At 41.8% G+C, this 20848-nt stretch overlaps 2 protein-coding genes across 2 annotated transcripts; one reads left to right on the top strand and one right to left on the bottom strand.

Annotated features, from left to right (window-relative positions):
* The first annotated feature begins 1713 nt into the window (after window positions 1-1713).
* On the top strand, window positions 1714-9076 carry klhdc10 (kelch domain containing 10). The gene is made up of 9 exons (XM_050036624.1): window positions 1714-1940; window positions 3787-4008; window positions 4122-4276; window positions 4455-4603; window positions 4752-4836; window positions 4964-5030; window positions 5111-5158; window positions 5377-5516; window positions 6736-9076. The coding sequence occupies exons 1-9, from the start codon at window positions 1850-1852 to the stop codon at window positions 6943-6945; spliced, it is 1167 nt and encodes a 388-aa protein (XP_049892581.1). The 5' UTR covers window positions 1714-1849; the 3' UTR covers window positions 6946-9076.
* Window positions 9077-9226: 150 nt separating this feature from the next.
* Window positions 9227-20729, bottom strand: cax1 (cation/H+ exchanger protein 1). Its single transcript, XM_050036619.1, has 20 exons — window positions 20595-20729; window positions 17943-18119; window positions 17651-17778; window positions 17391-17499; window positions 17163-17279; window positions 17010-17071; window positions 16699-16887; window positions 16434-16619; window positions 14647-14746; window positions 14134-14275; window positions 13801-13984; window positions 12637-12736; window positions 12419-12537; window positions 12231-12268; window positions 11883-12133; window positions 11483-11616; window positions 10302-10396; window positions 9941-10019; window positions 9747-9855; window positions 9227-9544 (listed from the first exon to the last, which is right to left on the bottom strand). Exons 1-20 carry the CDS (start codon window positions 20668-20670, stop codon window positions 9459-9461), a joined length of 2481 nt encoding a protein of 826 aa, XP_049892576.1. The 5' UTR covers window positions 20671-20729; the 3' UTR covers window positions 9227-9458.
* Window positions 20730-20848: the final 119 nt, after the last annotated feature.

Raw genomic sequence — 20848 nt, 5'->3', positions numbered from 1 at the left:
GTAACACACAGAGAGCCCCCTGATCCCTCCTTTCTTTACTCTCCCCTTCCTCAAATGAAAGCACAGATTAAAACTGGCGTTAAATTCGTCACCCGATCATGACCATGTCGTCTGCCTTCACCCCAACCAAGCACATACTGTAACACCAACGTTGCTAATAACACAGATGACAGAATGAGTGAACAGCTCTTCCCTGCCTGGGCTGATGTGACTGATGAGGCCAGCAAGGTCACCAAAAGTTTGGCTCATCAGTCTCCTCCCATCTCCCTGCTTCAGGAACACCTGTAACAAGCTGAGATCAGGGATAAGGGGACTGCATGTGATGTTAACAGATGCCAAAAAGCTGCACTCATATTGGCAATGGAGCTCCTACTGTGACACTCACCTATTCATAGAAGCTTGTGTTTTCTTTGAGATGACAATCTCTGTGCACACACATTCTCAATCAGTTGGAAATCAGAAATTAATTCAGGCTTTCTCTTCCACGCTCACCCCTACTTGAGTCTCACCCAGTGAACTTGTAGATAATATCAGCTCTAAAATTTCAAATGTTGTCATTGCCCTCACTGAGGTAAAGGTAGTCTCTGGTAAAACAAAAAAACAAAAAAAAACCACCATGGAGGAATGTCATGTTGTAAGATGAGAAAAAAAGAGTGTTCAAAAGCTGACATTTACCAAAAAAAAAAAAAGAAAAGATTTTGCGTTTAGAATTTAGAACTAAGAGATGCAAATCAGTCTTACTTGTCTGGCATAAAAGTCATGGTCTTATCTGCTGCTGTTGATAGACTGACAAATCCCACAGCTGTCTACGTTTTCAAGTCTGCAATCCGGTCGAGATACTTGGTTAAATTCCACCACTCCTATATGTCATCCTGAGTCCACCTTTAAAGGAGAACTTGTCCTGTGGAGGGCACTATTTAGTCACTTTGAGCGCAACTACCAGACTAAAAGTTGACTGAAGTCAGGGGGTACCAAATATCAGGGACAGTGCCGGACCTAGCACATTCAGCACCCTTGGTCTGAGGAACATGACGAAGAGTTAAAGGCATCGACCTGGCCTCCACAGTCACCAGATCCAAATCTGATTGTGCTGAGGTACCCTCAATCCACAGTGGGGCCTCCTTGGATCAGACACCTTGAGCTCATTGTCACGTTCCTCAGGCCATTCCTGAGCAGTTTTTGCAGTGTGGCATGGTGCATTGAGTAGTACTTGGTCTGTGAAAGGCTAACCTATTCTGAAATGCATTTAGATAATTTAAAAAGTTTTTATGATAGCCTATTATTCAAGGCCATAGCTAACATTTAAAGACACTGAGGGTAGGTCCTTGAGAATCTGGGGGTTTAAATGAAATGAAGATGAGTTTACAGTAAGTAGAATTATTAGGATCAAATATATTAGTTTTTAAGGCTGATTCTGACACTATTATGTTGTTAGGCAAAATACCTTAATACATTGTTTAAAGGTATTAAGTTAAACATAATTACATACCTGGTAACGATCTAATTTTTATTAAATATAATTAAACAAATTAAACAGTTAAAAGGTGGCTATCCAACTCTAGCTTGACCGCACATGGACCATGGGACCATGGCTTGGACAGAGAGGGAAAAAAAAAACTGTTGTTGTTGTGGAGACAGACACGCGCAGTCCCGCCCATCTCTAATGACGCCACATCCTAATAACGAGCCCTCTGATTGGCCGAGCGTCTCACGGCCGGGGGGGTAAAAATTGTGAATGGCTTCTCACTGACTGAGATGTGTAATGATTTATAATGTTTTATCGGCACTTGGCAGATGTTGTTTTTATTTGACGTGACGTTCTTCAGGACTGGATTGTAACGGGGAAACGATGTCGGACGCTGAAGGTGCTCGCAGTCCTGACCAGCTGAATAAATTCGAGAGACTGACACACAGGCCGCCGCACGGGGAGACGTTAGCAGGTCGGTCAACAACATTAGCAGCACATGCTAACGACGGGTTTTAACTTAACGTCGGCTCATTTAACCACTAAAATAAACACTGTGTGACTGAAACCAGCTGCTCCACACACAATACTACCTCTGAATGTTAGGAATGTAAACGTCGTCCTCACTGGCGACATCGCTAACCATAACGTACAAGCTAGCAACATTTTGCTATCCTACCTGTTCATCTTTAAATAGCATCTTAGCCACCATATGCATATTAATACACGATAACAGTTACAGTGTGATTAAAAAGTGGTTATCATAGTGTTGCACCTTTTGTAAACCCCTGTCGTTCAGCTGCGCAGCCAATTTAGTAAATTCATAGCTAACGTTACACACAGCCATTGACTACTAGGTGATTCAGTAGTAGGTCTTTCTGTTACAGACCTGCAAACACCTTAATGCTAATTTTAAGGCTGTTTTAGGAGATTTAAGGTTGTGTACTGGATACCAATAATAATTTAACACAGTTTAATATGATCCATCACATGTAGAAGCCTGAAGGATTGACTCTGATATCAAACAGTCTCCACTTGGCTGTTTAGTAGTGGATGTGAATGTGTGGTGCATCATCATTAGAGATCCTGGTTCTGGTCTGGTGTCTTTTTTTGTGTGTTACACAGATACAGTCTCAGGCCAGTTACACTCCCAGTAATGTATAATCCACAGTCCAGCTCAGGTCCCTGTGACTGATATTGACATGCAGCTGTAAAAGATATTTGATGACGAGACCTAACTGGTTACCATACTAGATACTTCCTTAAATGGTGTCATATTTCATTAGGTGACCTGGCATTTGCAACAAATGCAGAGAGAAACTTGATGCCAGTTCTTCTAAAGACCCAAACTCTTGCTGTGAGATGTTACTGCAAGTTTTTCAAAGTGTTTCCATTACAGCTCAGACATAACTGGTCGGCTATGATATATGTGGTGTAAAGAAACAACCCCTTTTCCCCCGCAATGTGCATTTGTGCAGTCATTCTTGTGTTCATGTTCCAGCCATGTTGGTAGAAGTCTGAGCCTGTCTCACATGTCAAAATTGAATGTAAGATTAACTTCAAGAATGTAGTCATGTGCAGCTCTTTGAAAACATGTTTGGCTGTTAATTTGGAAGGGTTTTGCTCATAAATATAACATTTATTGGAATGATAGAGGCACCTGGTCAATCATAATCTACTAGGATTTTATCAGAGTTGAGACAATAATATAAAACTTGCTAAACTGTGTTGCTACTGGCATTAAATGTGTATCCATGTGGATGTTAAATTATGCAGCCGCTCTACATTCTTGCGCTCCATCTCTATTACTAATCCCGATTATTAAAAATACACTGGTCTCCTGAAACGTCGGTGTTGAGTTTTAGGTAGGCCTCGGCCCTGCATACTGTCATCATGTGCCTGCAGATTGAACGTGCTAATTCCTCAGGCCAAACATCTCAGTGTCTCACAGGGTGATGTTTTATTCTCTGCTATTTGCATAGTTTTCCTTATGTGGTAAAACTGTGAGCCTCGCAGCCAGATAATACTGTGACTGGCTGATTATTTTAACTACAGCACTGAATGATATGAATGCACTTCTTTCTGACAGCTTTAGTGTCAGAGTGCCATTTAATTTGGACTGCACGACACAGCGCAAATACACAGTATAATGACTTTTCTGTTGCTTAAGTGCTACTGAAGGTTTTTACAGCTTATTGTTTCCCTGCTTTCTGTCAGGGCATGCTGCGATATCCTTGAGCATTCTGTGAAAAGGAAGAATGAAAAGTTAATACACGCTCCCCCTCTCCTCATCCTATGACAATTTGTTCCTCCCTCTCTAGGTCATCGTACTCCCCCTGCCCGCAGTGGGCATCGCTGCGTTGCTGACAACACTAATCTGTATGTGTTTGGAGGGTACAACCCTGACTATGATGAGTCAGGAGGCTCGGAGAATGAAGACTATCCACTGTTCAGGGAGCTTTGGAGGTACCACTTTGCCACTGGCTGCTGGCAGCAGATTCGAACAGAGGGCTATATGCCCACAGAGCTGGCATCTATGTCAGGTATCTTATAGCTTTGAACATTTTGATACTTAACATCACACAAATCAAACAAAATCTAGTTTTCTGTTTAAAAAATGTGTATAAAAATTGAGTTTGTTGCTGTGTTTTCTCAGCTGTTTTGCACGGCAACAACCTCCTGGTGTTTGGCGGCACCGGGATCCCCTTCGGTGAAAATAATGGCAATGACGTACATGTCTGTAACGTGAAGTACAAGCGGTGGTCACTGCTCAACTGTCGGGGGAAGAAGCCCAACAGAATCTATGGACAGGTAACCTCATAGATCACCTTGTCGTTTTTTTTCTGCTCTTTGGGTCAAATTCAGTTAAGGGCTTTTAAACATTGTAGAGACAATATCCTGTCAGTCCAGTAGATTTACAACATTTTGAATTCTGATTTATTAGAACTGCTTCTTACCAGGCTGTTACTTCATATCTTTCCTCCTTCAGGCAATGGTTATTATAAACGGCTTCCTGTACGTGTTTGGAGGGACAACGGGTTACATCTACAGCACAGACTTGCACAGGCTGGACCTGACCACCAGGGAGTGGATCCACCTCAAACCCAACAACCCTCCTGACGACCTGCCTGAGGAACGGTACGCCTGAATGCACAACAGGATCACACAAAGCCAGGGATCTTTTCAGTGTCGTAAAACTCCTTGACATGGCGTGTGTGTGTGTGTGTGTGTGTGTGTGTGTGTGTGTGTGTGTGTGTGTGTGTGTGTGTGTGTCTGTGTCTCACAGGTACAGGCATGAAATAGCACATGACGGACAGAGGATTTACATTCTGGGAGGAGGAACTTCCTGGACATCTTACCCTCTGGACAAGGTGCTACATCACTAAGAGGATACTTTGCTCTGTGCTTCAGTTTTGTTTTTTACATGAGCCAAATCCATCTTAATCACTGCACCAAATGCTCACGTAGACTCAGTAAATATTGTGTCTTTTTATATAGATACATGCCTACAATCTGGAGACCAACTCCTGGGAGGAGATCACAACTAAACCTCATGACAAAATAGGTCTGTATCCTGCATCTCATTTTTTACTAATCCTGTTTTGTTTTTTTGTCACACCACTCTAAAATGTCTGCTTTTGACAGGGTATCCTGCTCCTAGGAGATGCCATAGCTGTGTACAAATACGAAATGGTGAGCTTTTCAATAATGCTGTGCACCACTACCACCTGATTAAAAAAAAAAACCAACGTACTTCTGTTATTCTGTTTCAAAGATAAATGTGTTGCTGACATTTAATATCACTTCCTCATATGTTTAATGTTCAGTTTGATTTGAAAGTAACCCCCTGCCAGCTAATGCATGTGCAACTACTTGAACAGTATCTGACTATTCACTCTTCTCTGTCGTAGATGTATTTATCTGTGGAGGCTACAATGGAGAGTTGATATTGGCTGATCTGTGGAAGATCAACCTGCAGACTTTCCAGTGGAGTAAATTACCAGCAGTGATGCCTGAGCCGGCCTACTTCCACTGTGCTGCTGTCACCCCAGTCAGTAGAACACTATTCCTTTTATTCTACGCATACACACCAGTCAGCCAAAACATTAAAACCACTGACAGGTGAAGTTAAAGACACTGATCATCTTGTCAGAGTGCAGTACTCTGCTGGGAAGCTGTAGGTCCTGGCATTCATATGGATGCCACTTGACATGCACCACCGTTGTAGACCGAGTAGCGTCTTTCATGGCAACAGCATTCCCCGATAGGAGTAGTTAACAGTTCCTGTGTCAATACCTCAATAGGTCAGAGCCAAGTCTGATCCAAGGAGGCCCAGCCGTGGATTTGGGGTACTTCTGAGGTACCAGCATGCCCCATTGATACTTGATCAGATTGGGATCTGGGGAAATTGGAGGCCATCGTGAAGTGCCGTTGCCATGAGGAGGTGTGCTTGGTCTGCAACAGTGTTTGGGTGGGCGCAGTGTGTCAAGTGGCATCTACATGAATGCCAGGACTAAAGGTTTCCCAGCAGAACACTGCAATGTAACAAGATGATGAGTGTTAATCACTTCACCTCATCAGTAGTTTTAATATTATGGCAGATTGGCTCAGTTGTCAGAATTTATCTGATCAGATTTCGGCTATTGAATCGGATAGAATCTTGAAAATGGGTTGTTCAGAAGAAAATAAGGATTCTGAAATCTGATTACATCACATAATCCGGTTTTGGTTTTGGTTTTGGTCGGGAATCAAATCTTCAGTATGTGTGGTTCAAAACTTTTGATGAGGATTGGGATACCTTTGACCCAGAAAATCAGATGTATCCAGATCCCAGCTGATGTTTGGATTACAGGAACGCAATGCAGTAAAACTTTAAAAACTGATCAAATATATACAGTATATACATTTTTGTATATCTGGCTCTTGAATTGGTTCGCTGCTACAGTGTTAAAGAAAATAAAGTAGACATTAGACTACATTTTAAGCCTTTTAGTATGGTTAAAAAAAGAATATGTCCCCATAAAATAATCCCCCAAATCGCTGTCTATATCAAACAAAAAACATTTAAATTAACTCTCATTTATCACAAAAGACACCCAGATCATTCTGAACCAAACTGAATTTTTGAAGGATTGAATTGGAATTGCAGCAGTTTTAGAGGAACTGGGGAAACTTAAAACTGTTGTCAAGCCCCAGTCTACATCTGTATTTAACGCTACACTGTATATGAAATCTATATCTTTCTTTCTTCCCCCTTACTCCGTCCCCAGGCTGGCTGTATGTACATCCACGGTGGCGTAGTGAACATCCATGAGAACAAGAGGACTGGCTCTCTGTTTAAGATCTGGCTGGCTGTGCCCAGCCTGCTGGAGCTATGCTGGGAGAAGCTCCTCAAGGCCTTTCCCCACCTGACTTCACTCCCCACCATGCAGCTGCTCAACCTGGGCCTCACACAGGAACTCATTGAACGCTTGAAATAGGACGCACAGTGGAGGACGGATGGACGGACGGACAAATGAATGGATGGGACGGGCTGGGCTGGACTGGGAGGAGATGAGGTCTGACAGAGCACAGAATTAAAATCATAGCAAAATTCTCGGGAAAACGCCCTCTCCCTCCCCTGCCTAACGTAGCCCCGCCTTAAAACCAAAAACAATAGGATGCCTTTTTCTTTTTGTTTGCCATTTTTTCCCTGCCAGTTTCAGTGATTGATAAAGAAAATAAATGTGGAATGTTTTATGGATTTTACTCAACTACTCCCCCCCCCGCCTTCTCCCACCCACCCCATTGGCCACCACAGTTCCTTACATGATGCCTTTGTGTCAAGCTAAACATGAATTCCCGCTTCTCATCCTCCAAACTGTGACAGCTGGAAATACTTTATGTTGCCATGACATGTTTTCACAGCGTGTCCTCTCCCAGTTTTTCTTTTAAATCTGCCTTCTCTAGTACTTAAGAATTCTGTGCAAAGGAACAATGCATGTGTATTTATTTGAAGGACTAAATCAGATTTTCAGGGGGTATTCTCATCACCTGATATTGCTGTTTGCACACTTTGTCTTGCATATTTGTGGATTTTTTTTTTTTTTTTTTTTTTTTTTTAAAAACAGATCCTATTAGCAGTCTATCATCGGTCAGACAGTGGTTTTATTACCGGCCATGCCAGTGTTTTTGCACATTTTAGCCCACTTAATTTAAATCCCATGTTAAATGTTTTTTTAGGACCTTCCAGGCAGCATTTTTATTTCAGTTATCTCCCTATTGTATGGAAATCAACTCCCAGAAGCTTGAGAGTTGCTTTACACAGTCAGTCACTCTGATTTTCACGTGTTTTCATTGTTGAAGTAATGTTATCCTTGCATAATTTTGACATAAATAAAAGCAGACAAGGTGGTTACTTTGAAGGATCTTAAATTCTAAGTTGTTTTTATACAATATAAACAGGAACCAGTGTCTGCCTGGAGGGAAGGAAAAACATTTTTAAAGTTTAAGTAGTGTGTTACTTGTGTTAAGTTAGCTAAAACATGTAGAAACACTGTATGCTCTTCATTAGGGTGCAAAAAAAAAAGGTTCAGCACTGGGTTTGCCGGTGTCCAAGCCCTTGTATTTCCTGTATTTTCCATTATGCATTCTGGAAAACTGTCTGCAGCTCTCATTTGTAAACCAAACCACGTAACACGTCACTGTGAATTTGGTGCTCTTTGAAATTGATTTTAAAAAAATGCTTTTATTCGAATAAAGACTTATCTCTGTTCAGACTTTCACTCCCTCTCTGTGGATGACCCAAAGTGTTTTTGCACAGGGAGTTGCTTCAGTAGCAGGCTTACACAGACATCTGTTAATACTGCAGTGCCTTTTTTTCCAAACTTTTAACGAGGCTGAAATTTCACAAATATAGGCAGTGGTAAGATCTTTGCATGTTTAGACAAAAGGGTGTGTGTTGAAAATTGTGTTTTCAAGTAAGTGAACGTTTTAAACCATTTTCAACAAGCTGTTACGTTCAATCACTCAACATGTCGGTGGCAAAATTTTGTATCTGTTTCAAGGATGCAGGAGCTTTGTGTTCTCATCCTATTGACGGCCAAACAGTAGACTTTGCAGACTTAGATTTCACTCCGCTGTGGGGGTCCTAAGGACAGAGGGATGTCGTATGCTGTAAAGCCCTGTGAGGCCAATTGTGATTTGTGATATTGGGCTTTTCAATAAAATTGATTGACTTAAGGACAGGAAGCAGCATATTGGGCCTTTTGGGTATCAACCCTGAAAGCACAGCGTGTCAAGTTAAAGTGTTCAATCCAGTTTTAATGTTTAATGAATGATTTTAAAAGATGCCAAATACGGTTGCAACCTGAGCAAAGTGATTATAATGAGGGAAAGACCCAGGATGGGGTGTTGCCCAATTGTTTTATCTGCCTGCACTTCTTTACCTTGCCCCTTTTGTTTGTCTTTCCATTCTGCATAACAAACTACATTGTGCATGATGTCATTTCCTGCTTATCATCAGACCTTTTCTTTGGGACATAGTTTTAAAAGGTGACCACTAAAATGTTGTACAGTAGGCTTGTGTGAATGTTGTGCTGGAGTACTGTCAATAAAGGTGTTCTGTAAATAGCTCTGTTCCCCCGTTCCCTTTCCTTGCTGGCACAAAGCCAAGATATCAAAATGTAGCCGACATTTTTTTAAAAGGAGTTTTCTGACTATGTAGGTAGTCAAACACTGATTGAAAAGAGGTCTTATTTCACAGATGTTTTATAAGTTTATGCATTTATTGGGATATATCATAACCAGAAACGAATAGCACAAATTTACATTTAAATGCAACACAAACAACACAATTTCAGTAACACATACTTACAAAAAGCGGACAGCTATTCACTTAGATCTGTAAAATTTCAATCGAAATCTTTTTCCATATTTTGTGCCACTAAGCCCACATCACCTCTAAGTATTAGTGTTTTGTTTTTTTTAAATTATAGTGGCCTTGAGATTTTTCTTAAGAAGGTGATCGACAAGAGCGCGGAGAAGGAGCAAAGAAGTAAAGGGCCAAAAGGATGAGGTAGACCACCACTAGAGCAGTGCCTGCAAACAAAACAGAGTTGATTATAATCTGTGCGTTGTTCCAGGCTTTAACTTGAACAAAAATTAAAGAAAAAATCCTGAAAATGTGATAAACTTCGCACTTAACCCAACTGAAAATGTAATAAAACCCAATAAGGTAATAACCTGACCAATGATGTAATAAAATGTTCCTATACTAAACTATTTTGTTGGTCTGACTTACCTTGAAAGTAGTCACATTTTCCATCCATGAAAATGTAGTTGACCAGAATGACACTGAAGATGCTGGCCCAGAGATGAATATCACTGAACACAAGCACAAATCCAACATCCTGGTGGGAAAAGAGTTTGCTATGTCATGACTGAAACAACTGCATTATGTAAAGAAAGTATTCATTGCAAAAACTGGGCACTTACATAGAAGGCATTGAAGAGTATGAGCAGGGGAATCTGAATCATGCAGACCTGCACTGCGATGCAGCTGCCCACTTCAAGGCTGGAGACAAAAATGAGTGAAAATGACAAATTAGATATTGACCTATCACACGTTTTTATTATCTATACATTAAATATTGTGTACGGCCTGGTAAAGTACTTAAATAGGACATATGAGGAACATTTAAAAGTAAAGCAGTGGAGGACCTTAGTGATCAAGCTGGAACATAAAAATGATAGAAAATCTCTGCTGTATGGAGGGGCGAGGTCATTTAAAGCTTTATAAAGATGTAAAACAGATTAAAACAACTAATAAAATTAAACAACATTAGTGTTCTCGTACCTCAGGCTGATGTTGTTCTGCACTGCAAACTGGATCCCGTTGACAATCTCAGGAAGCTCTGGCACCATGGCCATCACTGTGACACCGATGAAGTACTGCATTGAGGTAGACAATACAGATTTTTTTTTCAATTGCTAACAAGCATTTTCCTATACTTAAACTCTTAACACAGCAACACACCTAAATCACACGATTACCCAGCGAGTACTGTCTTAATTAATACCAACTCTATATTTCATAATGCAACTCTCTACATACACAAACTCTATGAAAACACAGCAACCATACGCTATATCAAATCCTTTTTAAAAAAAACAAAACAAAACTCTAGCACACCTTTTCTGCCCAAGAGGAACATATAGTCAATCGCAGCATGAGGACTTTCAAATTACGAACATCTGATGTCATTACAAGAAGAATACCAGTGGTTCCCAACTGGTGGGTCGTGGTCCATTCTGAATGGACCGCAAGTGACTCGCTAACATGTCATCTTTGTAAAAAACACACTTTATTTTTAAATACAGAGAATTTCCGGCACAGAGCTTTTATTTTGAAGTGCTGTGTCCTGCTGTAGAGTAAGTGACTGATGGACAGCTACTTAACAGAGAAGGCAAACTAGTTAGAAAACATGGCCAAATGCAAGTATGAGTCTGAATATAATAAACTGTAACCACCTTGAAACGTGGACACTGTGGCTGGATCAGATGGGAACCACTACAATAGACAATGTGAAATCCATAGTTTTATTTATTTATTTATTTTTTTAAATCATTCCAGTTTTTTAATGCAGACCAGTTTATTTATCAATCCAAAAGTCCCCTTTTTACTGTATATGTCCATGTAATTAACTTCAACGCCTGCCTATGCCTCTAACTGAGGAATCAGCTGTCAGCCTTGGTGTATTTTACACAACTTAAATCAGCTATTTGTCAATGTTTCAATGATCTGTTCATTCAAAAATGCTCATCAGCCATTTCAATATAGCCTTTAAGCTGCTGTTGTTGCATGAGTAGAGGCTTTTCACTATGTCAGCAACAGCAAGTTGGATTTAATCATTCAAAAGTTTACCTAGCTTGTGACTTTTAGCTTGAATTGAAAGTTTGCATCATCTTCTAGAACAAGGACCAATGAATTGAAGTGACATTTTCCTTTCCTTTTTAAAAAGAAAGCATTTTGAATACCTGGGAGACGGAGGAATGGGTCAGCATGGGCTCGATGTTCTCCGTGCTGAGGTCAGCGCAGCAGGCCATCAACACTGTGGCCACAATCAGCACTGCAAGAGCCCTCCACCTGGACCAGTGCACTACATGATGACCTGTGGGTGAAATACACACTATTACCTTAGCGACGTTTAACATTTATGACTTACCTCACTGTTGCAGGACGCTTTTCTCCCCTTCCACATCCATTCAGTCCAGTTCGGAAGTCTGAACTTTCTTCTGTATTTCGTGCTTTATAGTTTTGGCATGCACAGGCACAACTTCCCTTACATGCACAAATATAGCAGGCAACAATTAGTGCTTCAAAATGTCATGCGCCATCACCACAGAGACAGAAAACTACATGCACACCCACACACACCTGTTCCAACGTGGCTGGTGGAAAAAATGCTGGTATTGATACACGTGTTTGCTCCAAGGGGATGGCCAGTGGTGACCTCACCAGTGGGGTGATAGCTGCTGGTACCCTCTTGTGCGTACTGACCGTGTGCATGCCCCCCTTGACCATCACTGATATGGATGTCATAGATGTGGGAGTGGGTTTTCAGTGTGAAGATGAGGCCGATCAGGTACGCAGCAGGCAGCAGCACAGAAATTGTGTACACCAGGGGCCTGGAAAACATTGATTTTTTTAAATTTAATAAAAAGCTCAAACACTGTTGAGTTAAATGCTTTGGAAAACTGCTGCAATTTCTGCACCTGAACTTACTCAATCTGGGACAGGATCAACTGTGGGTCAGCTTGACTCTGTAAAAAACAATAAAATGGAGGTGAAAATTAAGCCGTGGAGACCGATAAAGATTTAATCTTCATGCTAGGTGTGTGTGTGCTGATACAAACATCAGGTCAACGATGCCCTGCAAACATTAATCACACTGCTGCTGTGAAAACGCTCACCGTGTCGTAGTGACAGTCCTTGCAGATGAAGGGAACGCTGCCATTGCCTGGAATATTGGTGCAGCTTTCACACACCAGATTACCGAAGGTCTTTGAGAAGAGGGTCGGAGCGAACACACCTCGGGACAATATCACAACATGATGTTTAAGTTTTATGAATCTATTAATGGAGGACATGCGGTTTAAAAATGAGTTTTAGGTGTAGCTGCCATACATACCTCCTACGGATATGAAGAGCAAAGCCGAGCTCACTCCGGCTGAACGGCTGTTAAATCTCTGCTCCCTGTGTCTAATGCCCCCGATGATCATACAGATACCCTGTGCAGGCCACAAACACACACAGACAGCAAGCAAGAGGTTCATAATTATATAAGGAGGATCATAATGCTACATGTTAAAGGAGCAGTGTGTATTAGGGGGATCTGCCTTGATTCTTGGTGTCATAGATTCAACAAGGTGCTGGAAACATTCCTCAGAGATTTTGGTCCATAGTGACATGATGACATCACACAGTTGCTGCAGATTTGTCGGCTGCACATCCATGATGTGAATCTCCCGTTCAACCACATCTCAAAGGTGCTCTATTGGATTGAGATCTGGTGACTGTGGAGGCCATTGGAGTACAGTGAACTCATTGTCATGTTCAAGAAACCAGTTTGAGATGATTTGAGCTTTGTGACATGGTGCGTTATCCTGCTGGAAGTAGCCATCAGAAGATGGGTACACTGTGGTCATAAAGGGATGGACACGGTCAGCAACAATACTCAGGTAGGCTGTGGTGTTTAAACCATGCTCAGTTGGTACTAAGGGGCCCAAAGTGTGCCAAGAAAATATCCCCCACACCATTACACCACCACCACCAGCCTGAACCGTTGATACAAGGCAGGATGGATCCATGCTTTCATGTTGTTTACACCAAATTCTGACCCTACCATCTGAATGTGGCAGCAGAAATCCAGACTCATCAGACCAGGCAACGTTTTTCCAATCTTCTATTGTCCAGTTCTGGTGAGCCTGTGTGAACTGTAGCCTCAGATGCCTTAGAGATGGTTGTGTGTGAAAATCCCAGTAGATCAGCAGTTTCTGACACCAACAACCATGCCAGTCACTTAAATCCCCTTTCTTCCCCATTCTGATCATCAGTTTTAACTTCAGCAGGTCGTCTTGTCCATGTCTACATGCCCAAATGCGTACAGTTGCTGCCACGTGATTGGCTGATTAGCTATCTGTGTAAATGAGCAGTTAAACAGGTGTACCTCATAAAGTGGCAGCAGCAGCTCTGCTTGCATTTTGCAGCCTCACCACTAGATGCCACTAAATCGTACACACCGCCCCTTTAACTGATATGTACACATGTTCATTTGTTCTTCTCAGGCGCTCACCGGTATGAACAGGATACATCCGAGCAAGGTCCCAGTGAGCGCTGCTTTGACAACCTCTTCATAACATTTGCTGGCAGCATTGTGTCCCCGCAGCAGGGCTGTGATGTAGAACGTCATCTCTGTGATGGAGCCAAACGTTGCGTTTACCACAGCTCCCACTGCAAAGTTACTCTGTGCAGAAAGACTGTGGTGATACACAGTTACTGATAAACCAACCATTCAATATATTATTGTACATCAGAATTCAAAAGGAGAAATCACACCCGAAGTCTGAACTTTCTCCTTTCATTCACATTCATCTACCGGACTGAGGTAAATGTGAAAACCTCTTACCTGGCTATACCCATGCCAATGTAGTAGGACAGAGGAATAATGGAAGCGATGGCTGTGGCAAACTTGGTCTCTGCGCTGCAGAAACTGTGTTCCTGGTCAGTATAGCCGATAATGAGAGCGATTAATACCAGGGGAAGCAGGTCTGCAGGGAACATAGACTTAAGGAGAACAAATGGTTGGGCAGTAGACAGACCAGTACATCTGTAGAACACAATGCAACGTTTTTAAAAGTCCAGATTGACTGGGGATAGCAAATACATATTACTCTAAAAGGACGGATAGCTGCATAAACTCTTAGCTTGTACTTTGTTTTTAAAACCAGAAATGACAGAGAATACAATTCAGGTTTGCCTGTCTCTTGCTTGTAATTGGACACACTGGTTACACAGACAACTCCACCATAACCCTTTTTTATTTTGAGTACACAAGAGACCAGTATATCAAAATACAATCTAATGGTGCCATAACTAGCCTCTTACAAGCCCCTTACTCAATCGACCGAAAAAAGGATACTGAGAGCGAAAATGCTGATTCCCTGGACAGTGTATTTGTAGAAATACACATTGAAAGCTTGATAACAGCATAAGATGACTCTGGTCTCACACACAGATGTCTGCAAAAGAGAACATTAAACACACCTCAAGTTGCAAATTAATTATTAGATGTAAACAGTCAATTAATAGTTAAAGTTTTGAAGGGCCAGTTTGCACACAGAGAAAAAAAAACTGCTTTCTTCTAGTGGTATTTAGATTTGAAAAACTTATCAGCGACACGTCTTTCAAAAAAGAACATCCTGGTTAATCTGGATAGATTACAATGTCAATGTCATTGTCAGTGTTCACGGAGCTACCACTATTGAAGTCAGTTCCCAATGAAAACTGTCGATAACATTTGCAAATAAATCTTTTTACAGCACATGTTACATGCCCCTTAGGGCCAAGTGTGAACTATGTTCTTTGTGATTTGGATGAACTAATCAGATTGGCCACTGCAACAGTTAATGCCACCATTCAAATTAACATGTGTAGCACTTCAGTTACATGTTACCGTAGCGAATGAGGAGGCTCACCTCACCTTGTGCTTGGTGTTCTGACAAGCATGACCAGGACAGCAAAGGAAAAAAATACTGCACACATTCCTGGCCTTGACATCGTTCTCTAAACTAACCGCTGACATTTCACTCTAGTTTCCTGTGTGTTTTATAATTGATTTTTAAATTGTGTTATCATTACTTGACAAAGTGGACATAACTCACTGACATTCTAACAGATTTATGAGCCTGAAGACTACCTGAAATCCTCCAGCAGAGGTCTGCTGTGCCGCGTTTCTACCAGAAACTTTCAGTATAGTACCTTAAACACCGTCCATAATCCTTACGGGTATGTACCTCGACCCAAGCTCTGTTTCCCATTTTCACTGCGGAGAGTAGTTTCCAGGTTTCACCTTAAAAGTTGTCGGTAGCTGCCAATGGTAGCTTTGAATGGCACAGTGAATTCATTTTTTTTTAGTCCTTAGCTTGTAAATGTTAACTAGTAAAGCTGTACATGCTTTTATTTTAAAGCTATAGTTTACTGATGCATCGACAGTCTTCAGTGCTTCAGAACCAGACACAGCTCCCCTGAGCATGAGTGACGGTTCTTTATTGACCAATTTACGGACCGGTTTTTCTAGCTCCACCTTTTGGGATCAGTGTGGTAGGTACCTCAGCAGAGGGGTGACAAAAAATGGGGACCGTAAGGAGCGGTTCTATTGGAGCCATCCACAACTTTTCATAATGGAAACGGAAAAATAATTGCTCTAATGTGTACTGGACTGAATTAACTGAACCGGACTGCTTGACTTAAGTAATTCCTAGTTCAAGGCTAAAAACCAGGGGTCTCATTTATAAAACTATGCGTAGGATCCATACTTAAATGTATGTATAAAAAGCCAAAAATGGCTCGTGCCAAAAAATATTCAACAATTTCTACAATCAGGCTTCCAGCTCACCGTCGACGTTGCCAATTTCCCATCTCCAAAATGTTCCTAAGCATGGGTCAAAGTTTCCCCCATCAAGTTGTTTTGTGCATTCGCTATGTTCATAAATGAGACCCCAGAGGACAGCGAGCCTTAGTAGTCACAGCCCCATGACTCTGGAACGTCGCTTTTCATGATTATTGTATCAAAGCTTCTTTAATTTATTATTTATCTGGTAATTTCTCTTGTTTTTTGGCTTTGTAAAGCACTCTGACTTGTTATTGAAAAGTGCCATATAATTAAAATTATTATTATTACTATTATTATTTAAAATGACCGCGTACCTTTTCCAGTCGGTGAATATGAATGTCTTCTGGTGCCATGAGAAGAACAATGGTTAGTGTGCGAGCGTTCATCTTGGCTACAGGTATAGAGAAGACCAGCAGCCAGGACAGCACACAGGCCAGGGAGTGGACCACAGCCAGGACAGGGTAACCCAGCACTAACCAAACATATGTGCTGATGCGACACTGCAGACAAGGACAGAATAATCTAAATATTACTAAATGTTCATTGCACCAAGGTGATTATCTTGACTAACTTTATTACCCAGTGAGTTGAAGGTTTTCTAGCTGGTGGCTCTGGGACAGGTATCTCAACAGGAATTGGGGAAGACATCAGAAGAGGCGCAGAGTCCTTGTCCCTGACATGGTCCTTGCTGTCTTCAGTGTCGCTCTCTTCAGGAATGACCTCGCACTTCGGAGGCTTTGCAATGGGTCTCTTAACTACATCACCAGCCTGGAAAAAGACAACAGGATATGGTGAATAATTAATTTTGGCTACTTTTGCAATGGCACTTTAATACTGGAATCAGATGAACAACAACCTGAAAAGTAAGGACACTGCATATATCACATTACCTTTTCTATCGACTTCCCAAATGGCCAAATAAAGTACCACCCCATCTTTAAACAAAGTTTTCCTAAAAAAGATAAATACAATAAAATGATATTCCACATTTTGGGGGATACTACGATACTCTGAGTGAAGCAGCTGGTTCATAGGACACATACCATAAGGGGCACCGACGATTGTTAGAAACATTACAGGACAAATGAGGAAATACATTAAAGATATCCACCATCCAAATAAAAACACATAAACTATGTTCCCAAAGGTGGGTGCTGAGCCTGAAAGAGAGGACACAACAACAGGTTATTGCTTTACCATAACCATATTTATCTGCGTGAAAATGTAGATCCTGCTCGACAGAATTCAAGTGCAAAGAAAGAAAAAAAGACCTTCTTGAGGCTTGACAATGCTAAGATCAGAGTGTAGCTCTTTGATGATGTCTGATCTGTCCTCAATGGGCTTCTCTGTAACATTGCCCTTCCACTTCCTGAAGCCAAACTGACAAAAACAAAAACAAAAACAAAAAATAATGTAATTTTGGATCAAAAGTATGTCACACAAAACAATAAACGTCTAAACAGTCTTGTATATCCCACATGTATGAGATTCAAACTTAGTTCAACTCCACATTAACACAGTCATGACCCACCTTGTAGTTGTTGGCCTCCCTGTGTGCCTCCACCTCATTCTCAGCTCTGATTGTGGTCTTAGTGGTGCCTTCATGCCAACCCTCGTCTCCGCAGTGGGACGGAGTAGATCGGGTGGTTCCTTGTCCTCCTGCGCAGATCACAACAGTGAGAAAACTCTTCCACATAGCAAGACAAAGAAATTTTACCCGCCAAAACAGCAGTGATCCACGCTCTCCTCCTCTCAGTTGACTTTTCTGTCAAAATAATTTACGACAACAATAATTTTTGTGGAATCAACAGCAGCTCATTCACCTCTGTGGACGGTGAGGAAACATTTCGGTGTGTAGTGGCAGAAGTGGCGGGCAGAAGCATCTGGGGAGGGCGTCTCCGCTGCGCCTAGCTCTGGATGCTGGGGGCCAACGCAGAGCCAATCATTTTGAGACTGTCGCCGTGGAAACCGGGGATGCTGTTCAGGATCTGCAGAGATCTCTGAATAAGGAAGCAGAGTTATAGATTTAAATGACACAAATAAATAAATGTGTGTGTGTCTATGTGTGTCTCCATTAAATCAGACCTTACATGCCAGCTTGAAAAGGTGTGCTTTCAAATGGGATTTGAAAGTAGAAAGGGAGTCAATATTGTGAATGTTGTGGGGGAGAGTTCCAGAGGCGGGGGACAGAATGGCTGAAGGCTCTAGAACCCATGGTAGTCAATGGGTGGATATGGAGATGTGAGTTGGATTGCAGAAGTAGGATCTAAAAGTACGGGAGGGTGTGTAGATATGAAGGCGTTCAGACAGGTAGGAAGGGGCTTGATTATGAAGGGGTCTTAAAGGTGAGAAGCACAATCTTGAAATCAATGCGATATTTAGCAGGAAGTCAGTGAGGTTGTCGAAGAACAGGAGTGACATGATCTGTGGAGGGGGTTCTGGTAATACATGCAGCTGAATTCTAGACCAACTGGAGTTTACAAAGACACTTGAGAGGGAGACCATAGAGGACATAATTGCAATAATCAATAGGGATGTAACCAAAGAATGAATGATGATGGCAGCGCTCTGAGGTGTGAGTGATAGGCAAAGACGATTAACATTTCGTAGATCAAAGTATGCAGACTGGGTAACATTATTGATGTGGGCCTCAAAGGACAGTGTACTATCCAGGAGGACACCCAGACTCTTAACCTGAGGGGATAGATGGAATTTGGAGTTATCAATGGTTAGAGAGAAACTGTGCAGTTTAGCCAAAGTAGATTTGGTACCCAGAAGGAGAACCTCAGTTTTATCACTGCAAAGTTTGAGGAAGTTGCATGAAAGCCAAGATTTATTATCCAATAAGCAGTCAGAAAGGGGTTTGGGGGGGTGGGGGGAGAGTGGAAGTAGGCATGGTTGCCAGATAGAGCTGGGTGCCATCAGTGTAGCAGTGCAACTGAATGCCAAATTTTCTGCAGATATGGCCAAGAGGTTAAAGGTAGATAATAAATAAAAGGGGGCCCAGGACAGAACCCTGAGGAACACCACTAGCAACTGGAAAAAAAGCTGGATTGGGAATTTTTCATTTTGAACAAAATGAGTGCGGCCAGAGAGATACGATTTAAACCAGTTGAGAGCGGTGCCAGTGATACCAATGGTAGCTTGTCTCTCTAGAAGAATGTTATGTGAAATGGCATCAAAGGCCGCACTTAGATCAAGAAGAGCGAGAATATTTAAAAGCCCAAAGTCAGCAGCCATTAAGAGATCATTAGTGATTTTTACCAAGGCTGTCTCTGTACTGTGAAAGGAGTGAAAACCGGACGTAAATTGTTCCAACAGATTGTCGTGACTAGGCTGAGTGTGAACCTGAGCTGCAACTGATCTTTCAAGAGTTTTAGAGTGAAACGGTACAGTTGAAATTTGTCTGAAATTTCTCAGGTTGTTGGGATCTGCACCATGGTTTCTGTAGTATTGGGGTTATAGTAGCAGTTCTGAGAGATGTGGGCACAAGACTAGAGGTAAAGGAGGAATGTATAATCTCAGTTATTAAGGAGGAGAGGGAAGGAAGTTAGATGTTAACTAGGTGAGTCAAATACATTGAGCAATGCTTTGGCGGGCTTTGAATTTTTTTTTGTGCCTGTTGCACAGCAAGTAATGCTAAATTAAGACAAGAGATGATGTAGTTATTGAATGATACATCCACACACAAAGTCACCTTCCTGAGGGGTATCACTGCATTAGAGGTGTGGAGGTTGACATGCAGGACCAACGCCCCTGGGGCCATGGAAAGGCGTGTGACTAACAAAAACCTCCTGAGAGTCATGCAGAATGTCCACTCCGTCAACGGCTGTCTGCCACAACTGATCACATTATAAATGCATTGCAGAACATAGAGATAAGAAAACTCAGCGGGCTGTGCTGTGCTTTGTAATTAAAAACAGAAGCATGCTGGTTGCACAGTATATAATCCATCTGCTTATAATGTTCTGCTCCCTTCCTCACTGTCACTCCCCATGTCTCATAATTAACTGCATTGGCAGTGAGCTGACAATTTCATGAAAACAGCCATAAACTGTAGGAAGATGACAGAATTGTCTTTAGGCTGAGGAATAAAAATTAGTCAGTGGTTGCTCATCCTTGTTGTCAAATGATGGCTAAGCAAAGCTGTGATCATCACAAACATAAAGGTGGATCAAAAGTGACCCCAGTGACGTTTAGCAGCTTATGACTTTCAAACAACTCCTCTAGCAATCCACAGTGGAGTTTGACAGTCAAAGGAAGTGTCTTTAACTCTCACAGGCTTAGATTGGAGGACAGTTTGGCAGCACAGGTGACTTTAATGAACGCGTCTCCGACCAAAAATAAAAGTATAAAAAGGCAAAGAAATAAACAAAAAACGCAAAGACAGCTGATGATAGCTGGGAGTAATTAAAGGAGAAGCGCTGTGTGTTTGTAAAATGGAGGTCAAAAGTTCAAAAGTAATTAGGTCTCACCTGCTGAATCAGGCGTGGATCTTCTCCGCAGGTTCTCCACATCTCCTGGCATCAGTGAGGACTTTTTGTGGGACATTTTGTCTGCTTATTTTGTCTGTTTATCCCCCACCTTTCGCTCCTGTACGACCCATGTGCGTCGAGGGTTCAACACGTCTTTATCGAGCCTGCCTGCCAAAGGGGCGGAGTGGGGGATGGAGGGGCAGGGAGGACTGCAGGAGGGTTTTTTTTTTTTAATCCTTTTATCTATTCCTATG

The sequence above is a fragment of the Epinephelus moara genome, chromosome 23 (assembly GCF_006386435.1).
Source record: "Epinephelus moara isolate mb chromosome 23, YSFRI_EMoa_1.0, whole genome shotgun sequence".
NCBI lineage: Eukaryota > Metazoa > Chordata > Actinopteri > Perciformes > Serranidae > Epinephelus > Epinephelus moara.
The sequence above is the reverse complement of the archived record's forward strand: the minus strand, read 5'-3'. Positions and strand labels throughout refer to the sequence as shown.

What these genes read in the sequence shown, in the direction of transcription:
- klhdc10 (XM_050036624.1), top strand. Translation starts at nt 1,850, where the DNA reads ATGTCGGACGCTGAAGGTGCTCGCAGTCCTGACCAGCTGAATAAATTC. An exon ending in CCAACAGAATCTATGGACAG is followed by an intron (nt 4,277 to 4,454) that starts GTAACCTCATAG and finishes TTCCTCCTTCAG; the next exon opens with GCAATGGTTATTATAAACGG. An exon ending in TAAACCTCATGACAAAATAG is followed by an intron (nt 5,031 to 5,110) that starts GTCTGTATCCTG and finishes TGCTTTTGACAG; the next exon opens with GGTATCCTGCTCCTAGGAGA.
- cax1 (XM_050036619.1), bottom strand. Translation starts at nt 20,670, where the DNA reads ATGTCCCACAAAAAGTCCTCACTGATGCCAGGAGATGTGGAGAACCTG. An exon ending in TTGGGAAGTCGATAGAAAAG is followed by an intron (nt 16,888 to 17,009) that starts GTAATGTGATAT and finishes GTCTTTTTCCAG; the next exon opens with GCTGGTGATGTAGTTAAGAG. An exon ending in ATATTCACCGACTGGAAAAG is followed by an intron (nt 14,747 to 16,433) that starts GTACGCGGTCAT and finishes TCTCTTTTGCAG; the next exon opens with ACATCTGTGTGTGAGACCAG.